This window comes from Pristiophorus japonicus, chromosome 8, assembly GCF_044704955.1.
Source record: "Pristiophorus japonicus isolate sPriJap1 chromosome 8, sPriJap1.hap1, whole genome shotgun sequence".
Classification (NCBI taxonomy): Eukaryota; Metazoa; Chordata; class Chondrichthyes; family Pristiophoridae; genus Pristiophorus; species Pristiophorus japonicus.
In genome coordinates this window covers 36,544,569-36,560,126 of record NC_091984.1, presented here as the reverse complement: position 1 = coordinate 36,560,126, position 15,558 = coordinate 36,544,569, and the positions used below count along the sequence as shown (strand labels likewise).

Here is a 15,558-nt window from a genome sequence, read left to right as displayed (position 1 = left end):
TGGAGCATGGGGGAGGCGGGTACCAGAGAAGCACCCCTTGCGGGACATTCTCCCGCTGGCCACGTGCCCATGAGGTTCCCTCCCTCGGACCCCACAAATTCTGGCGGGGGTTCAGTGTTGGACGGAGCCGCTGCACGCGATCCGGGAGCGCACGGCGGACTCACTGCCCGTGGAATTTCAGGACCCACAGAGAGGGAATACAATGCATCTGGCCTCGAAGTGAGCGAAGACACCTCTGAGTACCCCACACTGGGGGGGCGGGGGGATAGCAAAAAAACTGGAGGGAAAAGTAATTTTAAAAAACCCTTTACTTACATTTGGGGCAAATCCAAATGTTCATTTTGCAAGAGAAATTTTTATTCAGACGAGGTTTCCACACATCACTCCTTTATACGCCAGCACATACCAAGCACTCTAAACCCACACCAGCTGCTATGTAGCCCACAACTGGTGCCCTTCGGACTTACAGTGAATGTTATTGTGTCAATACCAGCTGTTCTTGGGCTCTTTGTATGACTGACCACTGCTCACGGTTAGTTAATAATCTCAACTACTTTCCATCACCTCAGATGAATTACCTTTCTTGCTTCAAGCATTCGGTTCAGTTGCATCGAAATCTGTGTAAAGGTCGGTCGCTCATAGGGCCGATCCCTCCAGCACTGTTTCATGAATTCATAGCTAAGGAGGTTTTAAATAAACAAAAATGAAAGGTTTAACCAATGACTGTTGATTTACATAAAAATGCTTCTGATTTTTCCCTCATTGAATTTTAAAATGATGCAGCAAGAAATAATCGAACTGTGGAAAGTCGGCTTCAGGTTTTACTGTTTGGATACTTCTGAATTTTCAGATGTTTAAAAAAAGTGTGACCTTGAAAACATGGGGCCGAATTTTCTGGGATGGGAGTGGGTGCGATCGGTGGCAGATCGGGTGGAAAAGTTGTTATTTTTGATAGCGGGTCAGGAACCTGCCGTTATCTCACTCCCACGCACCTTTCCCACAGGCGTGTCTGTCATCGCAGTGGCAGGGGACCCAATTGAAATAATTATCAGGTACTTTACAGGCACTCGAGGGCTTTTTGTCCCCTACTTTTTAAATTTCCCTGCATGGCAATGGGATTCACGCAGTTCGGGAACCACATCTGTCAACCTGAGTTCCGTGGCCATTGCTCCAGCTGATTACTTAACAGTATGGAAAACAAACCAAAATAAATACATGTTGATTACATCAGCTAACAGATTTATGGAGAATCTGTTCGACTTGAAAAGCTACTGGTCTGTTTTTTCTCATTGTATACTGTGATTGTCCAGTTACACATTACATTAAGTCATCAACTTTGCAAAGGGTTCTAAAAGTTCTGTCAAAAAATGAGATTTCCCCATCAAAGAGAGGATTTAAAGACAAGGAGAGAGTATATCCCATTGGAGAGCATATACCCTATTATAGAGATGTTTGGTATGAATTCCTGATAAATTAGGATTAAATGGTTTGGTATTATATTGGAATTGGCTTCTCCCTGGCACAGACACAAACAATCCTAAAAGATAAAACTGGAAGTTCTCACAGATATACTTGCTTTGGAGGCAGTTCAGAGAAGGTTCACTAGGTTGATTCCAGGGATGAGGGGGTTGATTTATGAGGAATGTTTGAGTAGGTTGGGCCTCTACTCATTGTAATTCAGAAGAATGAGAGGTGATCTTCTCGAAACATATAAGATTATGAGGGGGCTTGACAAGGTGGATGCAGAGAGGATGTTTCCACTGATGGGGGAGACTAGAACTAGAGGGCACGATCTTAAAATAAGAGGTCGCCCATTTAAAACAGAGATAAGGAGAAATTTCTTCTCTCAGAAGGTTGTAAATTTGTGGAATTCGCTGCCTCAGAGAGCTGTGGAAGCTGGGACATTGAATAAATTTAAGACAGAAATAGACAGTTTCTTAAACGATAAGGGACTAAGGAGTTATGGGGAGTGGGCGGGGAAGTGGAGCTGAATCAATGATCAGATCAGCCATGATATTGAATGGTGGAGCAGGCTCGAGGGGCCTACTCCTGCTCCTATTTCTTATGTTCTTATCTTCTTATAATCGTCTGATTATTTTCCCATTGCTGATCAGGTTTCGCAAGGTCCTGGCTGCAATTGCTCAGCTTGGCACTCTGCTTGATACCGGGCTGATCGCGGAGCACCCCTGCTCCCTGGTGGGCCAGGTAGGTGCCATTTTCTTCTGCAGAGTTGACAGCATGGGCCCTTACCTTTAAGTGAGGGAAAGGCCCCTCAGACAAGGCCCAGTGTGCAGTACGGCTGAGGTGTCCACCCCATTAGTGCCCCATCATCATAGGCAGTCCCTCGGAATCGAGGAAGACTTGCTTCCACTCTAAAAGTGAGTTCTCAGGTGACTGAACAGACTAATATGGGAATTACAGTCTCTGTCACAGGTAGGCAGACAGTGGTTGAAGGAAAGGGTGGGTGGGGAGTCTGGTTTGCCGCACGATCCTTCCGCTGCTTGCGCTTGATTTCTGCATGCTCTCGGCGACGAGACTCTAGGTGCTCAGTGCCCTGCCGGATGCTCTTCCTCCACTTAGGGCGGTCTTTGGCCAGGGATTCCCAGGTGCCGGTGGGGATGTTGCATTTTATCAGAGAAGTTTTGAGGGTGTCCTTGAAATGTTTCCTCTGCCCACCTGGGGATCGCTTGCCGTGTAGGAGATCCAAGTAGAGCGCTTGCTTCGGGAATCTTGTGTCGGGCATGCGGACAATGGAGCTGGTCGAGTGTGGTCAGTGCTGCGATGCTGGGGATGTTGACCTGATCGAGGACACTAGTGTTGTTGCTTCTGTGCTCCCAGGGGATTTGCAGGATCTTGCAGCGACATCGTTGGTGGTATTTCTCCAGCGATTTGTGGTGTCTGCTGTATAAGGTCCATGTCTCTGAGCCATACAGGAGGGCGGGTATCACTACAGCCCTGTGGACATAAGCTTGTTGCCAGATTCGAAGACCTGATCCTCGAACACTCTCTTCCTCAGTCAACTGACGCACTGGGGTGGCCCAGGAAGATAGTGGGCTTGATTTAGGGGTCTACTTCCTTCCAGGGGCATTAACCCAAATTTCTGAGAGGAACTAGACTTCAGCACCTGGTACGAAATCTCGCGCCTCCTGATTGTTACCATCACCAAACGGGGCGATATTGAATTTTTCCCCGAAAGAAGTTAAAGAGATAAAAATCTTGTGAGAACCGCTCAGGTTGAGATTACCGAGTCAGCATGGCAACTGGAAATGTGAGAGGATCAGCAGGTAATTACTCACACTTCATCATCACAGCTGAGGGGTTTCTCCAGTCGGAAGCCCTGCGGTAATTTCTCATAGAGTTCTGCACATGTCATTCCACAATACGGTGTTCCACCTACAACAATCAGGCAGCAATTAGCACAGCAGAAATACAGAAATGGGGCAGATTTTTTTACAATCAAGAAACCTATGCAAAAGAACAAGGTTCATAATACAGGCCACCGGCAAGTTTGAAACGAGCAAGGGAGAAGACTATTCTTGCGTAATTGTTACATTACTGGACAAGTAACCCAGAGAACATGAGTTCAAATCCCACCATGGCAGCTTGAGAATTTGAATTCAATTTAAATAAAGAGCTAGTAAAATTATATAGGGGTGTCTGTATCATCCCAGCAGTGACACTGATCAGTTGAAAAATCATTACAAAGATATTGTGAAGCGATTTAGAAACAGAGAAGTTGGAAACAGAGAGTAGCATAGAGGAGACAGAGAGGCACACACACTCGCAAAAGAAACCAACTCTTCAGCACACTACAGAAATACCGTGCTAATGTCACTTACCAAGGCTGACAATCTCCCACAACAACACTCCAAATGACCAGCTGAGGAAAAGATAAAATTCATATGTGAGCCATTTGCAATTTGATTGACACAAGATTGAATTTCAACACCCTGGTGATCACTAATAGCTCAAACAGTAAGCCAACAGCTCCAAGCAGTAAACGGGCATTGACAGTGGGGAGTACTGTCCTGATGGGTCTGAGCAGTAACTGAAACTAATCATTTGACAAAAATTGAGTATTTTGTCCCTAGTTTATATTTGTTTGCTGTGTAATGTGCTACGTAGTTTAAAGAACAGGTTCTTTTACAAGCGTTACCACCTTTAGAATGGCTTGTATCACTATGTGTGTTGACGTATGAGGATGGCACCAGGTAGTGGTACAGAGGACCTGTATCATGCTGCAACACCCCCACTTCAGCAGCCATCACACAGGGAATTGGGGGCTCCATCACTCATGTTTGCACCTTGGGTTTCCTTGCCCTTCATTTTATGTCCGTCACTTCTGAGTCCCCTGCACTCCGGCTTGAGCTGCTAATAGGTTGAAATGCTTTCTTAAGGCTTTCAGAATTTTTGTCACCTTAATATAATATTTAAAATTTCACCTGTGTGCAATTTTCCTCACATGATTCGGGTGCTCCCTGCACCAAAACAAGTCTCCATAATGAAGCAACGTTAATAAGATGACCTCGAAAAACTGGCTATAAATAACAAACTTCCATTTGAGTCTGTCCACCAATAGCCACTCGGGTCTAAAAAGCAGAAAATCTAGGCTTTCCCTACTACTCATTCGAGTGACTCATAAGTCCAATGGCTCGGGATTATTCAGGGATTACTCTTTGTTGGAATCCTGGTAAAGGACTGCCCTGTAATCAGCATCCATGTGGTTGGAGTTATATTGGCCTGAAATCCAGAAAACATTTTGTTTTATTTTTGAGTATCTGTGCCTCACACCACTGGATGCAAACTGTGGTTGAATGAACACAAGCTGCTTCCTGAGAAAAGTTATCTTTACTTGCATGGTTCCGACTGCGAGCATCAGTGAACAGAGTCATATTTCCTGTAGAATCAGCTTGATAACAAAATATAGAAACTACTCCACAGGAGTGGAGACCTACTCTGCATCATCAGCAATTAATCATTGCAGTAGGTCAATCCTATCTTAGATATATATTCTGCTGAAGTACAAAACTAAAGATAAATGATGCCCCTGGGTGAGGGGGAGGGTCACTCAATAAGATAACAATAACTTAATAATGTAGTGCCTCTGCACCTTGTTACAAACTCACATGAGGCATGGATATATCAGACACGGTCACTCTGTGACCTTCACTTTATTTCCAGGACTAAAGAATGCTGATCCTGGGTGGGGCCTCCCCTTTTATACCTGGAAGCCCAGGTGAGGAGCTCGCTCCCTGTGCTCAGGGTGTGCATTACAAGGGTACAGGTACAGTATGCATGAGTTACAGTTACATACTTATAGTCATTGCAAGATGGTGAAATACATGGCATCACCTCCCCCCTTAGGTCTTTTAGTTTCAGAAGTTAAGTCTATCGGGTGGTCGCGCTCTCTCATGGAGCGCCGCAGTTGTGGCTCTGGTGGCTGAGCCTCAGTACACGTCTCGGTCACTTGAGGTGATTCCGGCCTATCCAGGCTGGCCGCAGGGACTGTGCATGCTGAGGGCTGTCTTTGTTGCTTGTGCGCTGGCAGTGGTGTGGGTGCTATCTCATCATGCTCTTCTTCCGGTTCCTCCATGTCTGCACTGAACCTTGTCTTTACTTGGTCCAAGTGTTTGCGGCATATCTGCCCATTGTTTAGTTTGACCTGTTTAACATGATCCTGTTTCCTTCTTTGCCAATTACGGTGCCCTCAAAGCATGGCTAAGAACAAATACCGGGTCATCTATTTCTATACACCTCCCCCTTGAGCCTCGATCATGGGGCTCGGTTTGGGACTGGTGCTTGCCCTCAACAATGTCTGCCAGGGCTGGGTGAATGAGGGACAGCCCCGTCTTGAGCATGCGTTTCATGAGGAGTTCCGCTGGCGGGACTTCTGTGAGCGAGTGTGGCCGGGACCTGTAGGCCAGCAGGAGGTGTGATAGGCGGTACTGAAGGGAGGGTCCTTGGATGCGTAGCATGCCCTGCTTTATGACTTGGACCGCCCGTTCCGCTTGGCCATTGGAGGCCGGCTTGAACGGCGCTGTCCGGACGTGCTTGATCCCATTGCCTGACATAAACTCCTGGAATTTTTGGCTGGTAAAACATGGGCCATTATCGCTGACCAGGATGTACGGCAAGCCGTGGGTCGCAAAAACCGTACACAGACTCTCCACGGTGATGGATGTCATGCACGAGTTCAATATGATGCACTCGATCCGCTTCGAGTATGCATCGACAACGATCAGGAACATTTTTCCCATGAACGGGCCCGCATAGTCCACATGAATACGTGACCATGGCCTGGTGGGCCAGGGCCACGGGCTGAGTGGGGCCTCACTGGGGGCATTGCCCAACTGGGCACACGTCGTACACCTGTGAACCCAGTGTTCCAGGTCTGAGTCAATCACCGGCCACCACACGTGTGACCGGGCAATGGCCTTCATTAACACGATGCTAGGGTGCTCGCCATGGAGTTCCCTGATGAACGCTTCCCTTCCTTTCTGGGACATGACCACTCGGCTGCCCCATAATAGGCAGTCGGCTTGGACGGAGAGTTCATCCACCCGTCTCTGAAATCGCCTGACTACCTCGGGGCACACCTTGTGTGTGGGCACCCAGTCCCCAGTCAGGACACATTTCTTTATCATGGATAGGAGGGGGTCCCTGTTGATCCAGAGTTTGATCTGTCGGGCTGTGATGGGGGAGCCCGCAGTGTCAAAAGCCTCAACGGCCATGACCATCTCGGCGCTCTGCTCCGACGCCCCCTCAGTGGTGGCCAATGGGAGCCTGCTGAGCGCGTCAGCCCAATTTTCGGTGCCTGGCCGGTGCCATATGGTGTAGTCATACGCAGCCAGCGTGAGGGTTCATCGCTGTATGCGAGCTGATGCATTAGCGTTGACAGCCTTGCTGTCGGACAACAGGGATGTTAATGGCTTGTGGTCCGTCTCTAGCTCGAACCGTCTACCGAAAAGGTACTGGTGCATCTTTTTCACACCGTACACATACGCGATTGCCTCCTTCTCGACCATGCCATATCCACGCTCTGCCTGGGAGAGCGACCTGGAGGCGTAAGCCACCAGCTGGAGTCGGCCGTCATCGTTACCCTGCTGCAAAGCACACCCAACCCCGTAGGATGACGCATCCCATGTTAAAACCAGTTTTTTTACGGGGGTCATACAAAGTCAACAGTTTGTTGGAACACAGCAGGTTCCTCGCCTTATTGAAAGCCCGTTCTTGACAATCCCCCCAAGACCATTCACAACCTTTACGGAGGAGCTTATGTAACGGCTCCAACAATGTGCTTAAGTTCGGCAGGAAGTTCCCAAAATAGTTCAAGAGTCCCAGGAATGATCGCAACTCCGACGTGTTGCCGGGCCTGGGTGCCCGGCGAATCGCCTCAGTTTTTGATTCAGTGGGCCGGATCCTGTCTGCGGCAACCCTCCTGCCCAGGAACTCGACCTCTGGGGCCAAAAACACGCACTTGGCCTTTTTCAGCCGCAGGCCTACCCGTTCCAATCGGCGTAGCACCTCCTCCAGGTTCGGGAGATGTTCCTCAGTGTCTCGACCCGTTATAAGGATGTCGTCTTGGAACACGATCGTTCCAGGGATGGATTTGAGCAAGCTTTCCATGTTTCGCTGAAAGATAGCCGCTGCCGAACGAATGCCAAACGGGCACCTATTGTAAACAAATAATGCTTTGTGTGTCGTGATGGTGGTCAGAAACTTGGATTCTTCAGCCAGTTCCTGAGTCATGTAGGCCGAAGTGAGGTCCAGCTTCGTGAACAGCTTACCACCTGCCAGCGTGGCAAAAAGGTCCTCCGCTCTCGGGAGCGGGTATTGGTCTTGCAGCGACACTCGGTTGATGGTGGCTTTGTAGTCGCCACAAATCCTAACCGAGCCATCTGCTTTGAGGACGGGAACAATGGGACTTGCCCAGTCGCTGAATTCAATGGGCAAAATTATGCCCTCTCTGAGCAGCCTGTCCAGTTCACTTTCAATTTTTTCACACATCACGTACGGCACCGCTCTGGCTTTGTGGTGCACTGGTCTGGCGGCCGGAGTGATGCGTATCACTACTTTGGTGCCCTCGAACGTTCTGACACCGGGTTGAAAGAGTGACTCAAATTTTTGCAATACCTGCGAGCATGAACTTCGCTCCACAGATGAAATGGCGTGCACATCCCCCCATTTCCAATTAATCTCAGCTAGCCAACTCCTCCCCAAGAGCGTGGGGCCATTTCCTGGAACAATCCAGAGTGACAGCCGGTTCTGTGATCCATTATGCGTTACCACCAAATTTGCACTGCCCAGCACTGGGATGATCTCTTTGGTGCACGTACGTAGCTGCGTCTCAATGTGTTCCAATTTGGGCCTGCTAGCTCCGTGTGGGCATAGTCTCTCAAATTGTTCGGCGCTCATGAGGAACTGGCTAGCTCCGGTATCCAGCTCCTTGTGCACCGGGATGCCATTCAGTAAGACTTTCATCATCATGGGTGGCATTTTGGTTTATGAGCAGTGGACGTCGGCCACATGAACTCTCTGAACTTCAGCATCCATGGTTGTTCCCCAGGCCTCATCCTGCATTTCAGACCCCTCGTCTGGTTCGTCTGTCTCGCAGACTAGCCTCGCTACTGCCTTTTTGCACATCCTGGCCAGGTTTTCCTTGACATTACAAATCCTACAGGTGTAAAGTTGGAACCTGCAGATTGTTGCAGTGTGTTTGCCCCCACATCTCCAACATGAGCTGAGATTGCTGTTAACAAAAGGGCTATTCCCAGGCATTCCTCTCTGATGGCTCGTTTGGCTGTTTCTAAGCACTCTGATGGAGGGTGTTAATTGTCCCACCACAGGATGCATTGTTCCTCATGATAGCATGAATTGCCGATCCCTTTTCCATTATCCCTGTTGCAGGCCCACCCTGGAGCTAGTTGCTGCCTGGACGGTGTTGAATTGCCCTTGCTTGCCTGTGGGGTTCTGTGTCCTTTTTACAATATTAGCTCTCTGGTTCATCGCAACATTGAAACCAGGGCTATGTGTGTAAATTAGCTTAGTCTCCTCTTCCCCTGCCATGAAGGTCTGAGCTATCAACGCTGCCCCTTCTAAAGTCAAATCCTTAGTCTTTATGAGCTTCCTGAAAATGCCGGCATGATTAATGCCCTTGATGAAAAAGTCCCTTAACATCCCCCCCCTGCAGGCATCAGAGAACTTAGAGAGACTGGCCAAACGCCGCAGTTCCGCCATGCAGTCCGAGATGTTTTGACCCTCCCAATGCCGATGGTTAGAACCGGTGCCAGGCCATGTGTACACTACTTGCTGGCTTGAAATGCTCACTGATCAGCTGGCTGAGCTCTTCGAAGGACTTGTCCGCTGGCTTTTGGGGTGCGAGCAGGTCTTGCATCAGTGCATATGTCTGTGGACCACAGCTGGTCAATAGATGCGCCCTCCGCTTGTCAGCTGCTGCCTCGTCCAGCCAGTCCTTTGTGACAAAGCTCTGCTGGAGTCTTTCCACAAAGTCGTCCCAGTCCTCACCCACACAATAGCATTCCTCTGTGCTGCCGGTGGCCATCCTCGTGGTTCGGTGATTCCCGATTCTCGTCACCAGATGTAGTGTCTCTGCACCTTGTTACAACTCACACGAGGCATGGATATATCAGACACGGTCACTCTGTGACCTTCACTTTATTCCCAGGATTGAAGAGTGCTGATCCTGGGTGGGCCTCCCCTTTTATACTTGGAAGCCCAGGTGAGGAGCTCACTCCCTGTGGTCAGGGTGTGCATTACAAGGGTACAGGTACAGTATGCATGAGTTACAGTTTCATACCTATAGTCATTGCAAGATGGTGAAATACATGACAAATAAGATGGTGATCATCAGGAAAATAAGTCTTAGAAGAAAAGGCAGCAAGAAAACCAGAGAGGACAGCCTGGACTAAGACACAGTTTACAGGTGACAGAATAACAGTAGTCTTTGGGGGATTCTTTTTTAGGAAAGTAGCTAGCCAGGTATTCTATAAAGACGATACCTGTAGGATTTTGAGCTGCTTACCAGGAACTACAACAGTATATATTGAGGATAGCTTAGAAGGTTAACTGAAAGAGGCAGCAAGGGATCCAATGATAGTAGTCCACCTAGGGGTAAACGACACACAGAGAGAGGGAGAAATAATATAAGGACCATAAAGGCCACGTATGCCAGGATTGCCTCAAAACTCAAAGTTCGGGATGCAGAGTAATATTCTGTAGTTTAGGAAAGGGATAAGGTCATAAAGGGCATAAAGAGAGCAAACAAAGTACTGAGGTTCATCCAAAATGAGGAAGGTAATGTTACATTTATATAGTATCTTGATTCGATCACACTTGGAGTACTGTGGATCTATTTCCCTGGGTCTGGTCTGCATACTGAAGCACTGGAAAAAGTGCAGAACATATTTACAAGGATGTTACCAGAATTGAAAGGATACAACTATCAGGATAAAACTAGTAAAAAGTAAAACTGGTATCTGGAAGTTCTTTGCATAAAGTATGATCAGCACATGGAATGAACTGCCAGATGCAGTAAGCAAAAATCCTGGAATCATTTAAGAAACAATTAGATGCTGAAATTGGGAGAGGTGGGGTCTTTCTGAATGGACAAATTAAGATGGGCTGAATGGCCTTCTTCATCTGTCACTATCAGGTGATCTTGTAACCACTAGTAGTTAGTAGCTACATGCAAACCTTGCTGTGGTGCACTGTGTTGTAAAACAAATGTGGTGAAGCACAAGAACCTGTTTGTGGCCCAGTGACGGAGATGACCAGAACCATGCTACAGCCGAGCAGCAGGGACGGCCGGGATCTATCTCCCTGGGGCTGAATGATAATGATACAACTGTACTCCTCTTTCCCTTTTTAAAGTGTATCGTCAATTCTGGAAGGAAACTTGGATGGGTGCAGAGGTGGGAGCGGAAGCACTTTCACAAACAATATCAGGTGGCAAAGAAGGATGGCTGCATATAGCGACACCACTATTCCTGGCCAGAATGGAGATGATTAGGTCATTCCCCGTCGATCACACCTGGAGACCGCACTGCTGCAAGTGGCTGGGATTGATTTTCCTTACACAGTCTGTATTATGTAACTATCCTCTGCTCGCTGCATTTTGCTGGAGAAATCACCCTGTTTTTACCGGGAGAAGTTGCTGTAGTTTCGGTCACGAGTTGTAGTTCGTAGCGACTCTTTTTAAATAGACTCTGTAGACTGCTGCCGTGCCCTATTTTAATAGACTCCATTTTCTGAGTAAATAGATTTTGTTTGCTGTAAAATAAACTGTTTGCTGTGAGACCTGCTGTGAGTCCTGCCCCACCTTCAACTCACTGGCTGACACAGTGGTGCCAAGAGACACTCTGAAGAAGGATGGCCTTGTGCCAGTTATCACTGCCTTAAACAGTTCTGTTTCTCTTTCTTCTGTATGCATGCATTGACAGGGGGTTGATTTCAATACGCTTTCTGTTAAATTAAAAAATGGAATTGCTTGTTGTATAAATACAGAATAATCTGCAACCTCATCAATACTTATGAATGTACAAAACTAATAAATAAAATGCTATTAAAAATGTTTAAAAATCATAGTTTATTTCTATTGGTTTGATATCAGTACGAGCCAGGTAGGGAATTCTTCCTTTAGTAATAATAGGGAAACTATTTTTCTTCGCAACTAACAAAACTGCATTCTTAGAAATCATGGGTGCAGCTTTCAATTTCAGTGTTAAACGGGCAGTATCAGATTGGCCGCCCGTTAAGACTCTCCACCCAACCTTACTTTCTGTTTAGAAAGGCGAATCGGGCCAGGTGTATAATGGGTACCTGTTTAATGCCCGCCTGCACTCCACAAAGTTGAAAGTTTCTCCCCAGATGTTTCAATGCAGCACATTCCCAAGATTCTGTTCGAAGATTGTTAAGTCCTGTTTTCCTTCAGAAGATTTCTCCCCAGATCAGATGCCATTGGTTGCATGAGCACATTAATGAGTAATATATTCAAAGGACATGAACAGAACTACTCCAAAATCCATTTCCTAATTATTGTTTACTCACACATCACTTTTTGTTGTATAGACACTGTAGTTCAAGGATTCGATTGCCATCCATCGCACTGGGAGCCGCCCCTAAACAATTAGCAGAGGGAAAAAAATAGTGTCCCAAATAAAGTTAATTACAGAAGAATTAACAGTAGCAACTCTTGTTGGTCGGAGTATAAACCAAGAAATAGTGAGCGCTTGTAAAAAGGGAACAGCAATAATCACGGGTGATTTTAACCTCCATATTGATTGGACAAATCAAATTGGTCAGGGTAGCCTTGAGGAAGAGTTCATAGAATGCATAAGGGTAGGGTTCCTTGAGCAGTATGTAACGGAACCAAACAGGAGGCAGGCTACCTTAGATCTGGTCCTGTGGTAATGAGACAGGATTAATAAACAATCTTTGAGTAAAAATCCCCTTGTAATGAGTGATCATAGCATGGTTGAATTTCAAATTCAGATGGAGGGCGAGAAAGTTGGATCTCAAACCAGCGCACTAAGCTTAAATAAAGGAGACTATAAAGGTATGAGGGCAGAGTTGGCTAAAGTGGACTGGGAAAATAGATTAAAGTGTAGGATGGTTGATGAACAGTGGCATACATTTAAGGAGATATTTCATAACTCTCAAGAAAAATATATTCCAGTGAGGAGGAAAGGGTTAAAAGAAAAGGTGGGCAACTAAAGAAATAAAGGATGGTATCCAATTAAAAACAAGGTTATACAATGTCTCCAAAACTAGTGGGAGGACAGAAGACTGGGAAGCTTTTAAAAGCCAGAAAAGAACAATAAAAAAACAATTAAGAAAGGGAAGATAGACTCTGAAAGTAAACTAGCACAAAATATAAAAACAGATAGCAAGAGTTTCTACAGGTATATAAAAAGGAAAAGAGTGGCTAAAGTAAATGTTGGTCCCTTAGAGGATAAGACCAGGGAATTAGTGATGGGGAACATGCAGATGGCAGAAACTCTGAACAAATACTTTGTATCAGTCTTTATGGTAGAGGACACAAAAAAATTCCCAACAGTGGATAGTCAAGGGGCTATAGGGGGAGAGGAACGTAACACAATCTCAATCACTAAGGAGGTGATACTCAGTAAGATAATGGGACTAAAGGTGGATAAATCCCCTGGATCTGATGGCTTGCATCCTAGGGTCTTAAGAGAAGTAGCGACAGGCATAGTGGATTCATTGGTTGTAATTTACCAAAATTCTCTGGATTCTGGGGAGGTCCCAGCAGATTGGAAAACTTCAAATGTAACACCCCTATTTAAAAAAGGAGGCAGATAAAAAGCAGGAAACTTTTGACCAGTTAGCCTAACATCTGAGGTTGGGAAAATGTTGGAGTCCATTATTAAAGAAGCAGTAACAAGACATTTGAAAAAACATTATAAGCAGAGTCAGCATGGATTTATGAAGGGGAAGTCATGTTTGACAAATTTGCTGGAATTCTTTGAGGATGTAACGAACAGGTTGGATAAAGGGGAACCAGTGGATGTGGTGTATTTGGACTTCCAGAAGGCATTTGACAAAGTGCCACATAAAAGGTTACTGCACAAGATAAAAGTTCATGGGGTTGGGGTAATATGTTAGCATGGATAGAGGATTAGATAACAGAAAACAGAGAGTCGGGATAATTGGTTCATTCTCGGGTTAGCAATCAGTAAGTAGTGGGGTGCCACAGGGATCAATGATGCGACCCCAACTATTTCTTGGTAGTCTGTCGTATCCAACAAAGACGTTGATGTGCTAATCATCAATGGCATGTGTCTTCAAGTGGCTGTATAGGCCAATTCTAGATGCACATAGTCTCTTGCACGTCGGACAAGGGAAGTTCGATGTGCCTGATGCTGACAGTACTGCCACCTGATGTCGTCTATCTCGTGTCCCGCAAGCGTTGACATCGGCTTTCTTCAAAAGTCTGGCAGGCAGTCCTCGTGAGGGTTCACCACTGGATTTTATTAGCTGCTGTATTCTTGAGGTCCTTTGGTCGGATGCCACAGTACTGGAGGTTAGCCTTGATGCAATCTTTGTAGCACTTGCGGGGGTGCCCCTGGTGTCTTCGACCTTCACAGAGCTCGCCGTGAAGAAGCTGATGAGGGATCCTTGACTCATCCATGCGGATGACATGTCCAGCCCACCGGAACTGGGCTCGCATGATCGCATGATGCTAGTTGATTGTGCTCTCTCCAGAACCTCAAAGTTTGACACCCGGTCTTGCCAGTGTATGGGGAGTATAGATCTGAGACTGCGCATATGGAAAGCTTCCAACTTTTTGATGTGACGCTTGTAGGGTGTCCAGGTCTCACATCCATAAAGGAGAGATGAGAGAACGACTGCTCTATACACCAATAGTTTAGTTGACAGTCGGATGTGGTGGTAACTCAACACCTTAGTGCGCAAGTGACCAAGTGCCTGGCTGGCTTTACAGATCCTTGCATCAATCTCCTTGTCCAAGGACCCATCACTTGATATGGTGCTGCCAAGGTACTTGAAGCTGTCCACTGACTTTAGTTGTATACTACCAATGAAGACTGTGGGAGCAGGTGCTGTGGTGCCAGGGGCAGGCTGATAGAGAACCTTGGTTTTACTAAGGCTGATGGTTAGGCCAAATAATTCTGTTGCCTCAGCAAATTTGCTGAGTATGAATTGTAGGTCACTCTCCTTGTGTGCCATAAGGGCGCAGTCGTCAGCAAAAAGTGCCTCTAGGATGAGTCGTTTCCGTACTGTGGTCTTTGCAGCAAGGTGGCGGAGGTCGAACTGAACCATCTAATCGATATTTCAGGTAGACCCCAAACTCCAAGTCTTTTATGGCATAGTTCAAGACGCAGGTAAAGAATAGGTTGAACAGAACTGGAGCGAGTACACAACCTTGTTTCACTCCATTTGAGATAGCAAATGGGGTTGTGGTTGTGCCGTCTGAGAGCACTTCACCTGTCATGTTGTCATGAAACAGCTCGATGATGTGGACAAACTTCCTTGGGCACCCAAGTTTCATCAAGATTGACCACAGCGCTGCTCTGTTGACAGTATCAAAGGCCTTGGTGAGGTCAATAAATACGGCGTACAGGTCCATGTTCTGCTCAATGCACTTCTTCTGCACTTGTCTGAGTGCAAAGATCATGTCCACTGTGCTCCGACCAGACCGAAAGCCAAATTGTGTTTCTGGAAGATTTACTTCCGAGACACTAGCTAGGAGTCGGTTCAATACTATGCGGGCGATGATCTTCCCAGCAATGGACAGAAGCGATATTCCCCTGTGGTTGCCACAGTCTGCTTTGTTGCCCTTATTCTTGTAGAGGGAAATTATCACAGCGTCATGGAAGTCCTGTGGCATGTCTTCATCTTCCCAGATGCTAGTTATTATGTCATGAAAGGCCTCGAGAGTTGCTGGGCCTACTGCCTTGTAGATTTCGGCAGGGATTCCATTCTTTCCTGGAGCTTTTCCAGTACTCATCTGGTTGATGGCTTTCTTTACTTCGTCCATGCTGGGAGGAAGATCAAGATCTT

At 46.6% G+C, this 15,558-nt stretch overlaps 1 protein-coding gene across 2 annotated transcripts in view; it reads right to left on the bottom strand.

Moving 5' to 3' along the window:
- tie1 (tyrosine kinase with immunoglobulin-like and EGF-like domains 1) overlaps positions 1-15,558 on the bottom strand; it is a 135,897-nt gene that overhangs the window by 4,117 nt on the left and 116,222 nt on the right. For both annotated transcript variants that reach the window (XM_070886674.1, XM_070886675.1), the window contains 4 exons: positions 12,067-12,137; positions 3,840-3,880; positions 3,297-3,393; positions 579-678 (listed from right to left, as the gene is read on the bottom strand). In XM_070886674.1, coding sequence (XP_070742775.1) covers positions 579-678; positions 3,297-3,393; positions 3,840-3,880; positions 12,067-12,137 — 309 coding nt within the window. The remainder of the gene's footprint in view (positions 1-578; positions 679-3,296; positions 3,394-3,839; positions 3,881-12,066; positions 12,138-15,558) is intronic.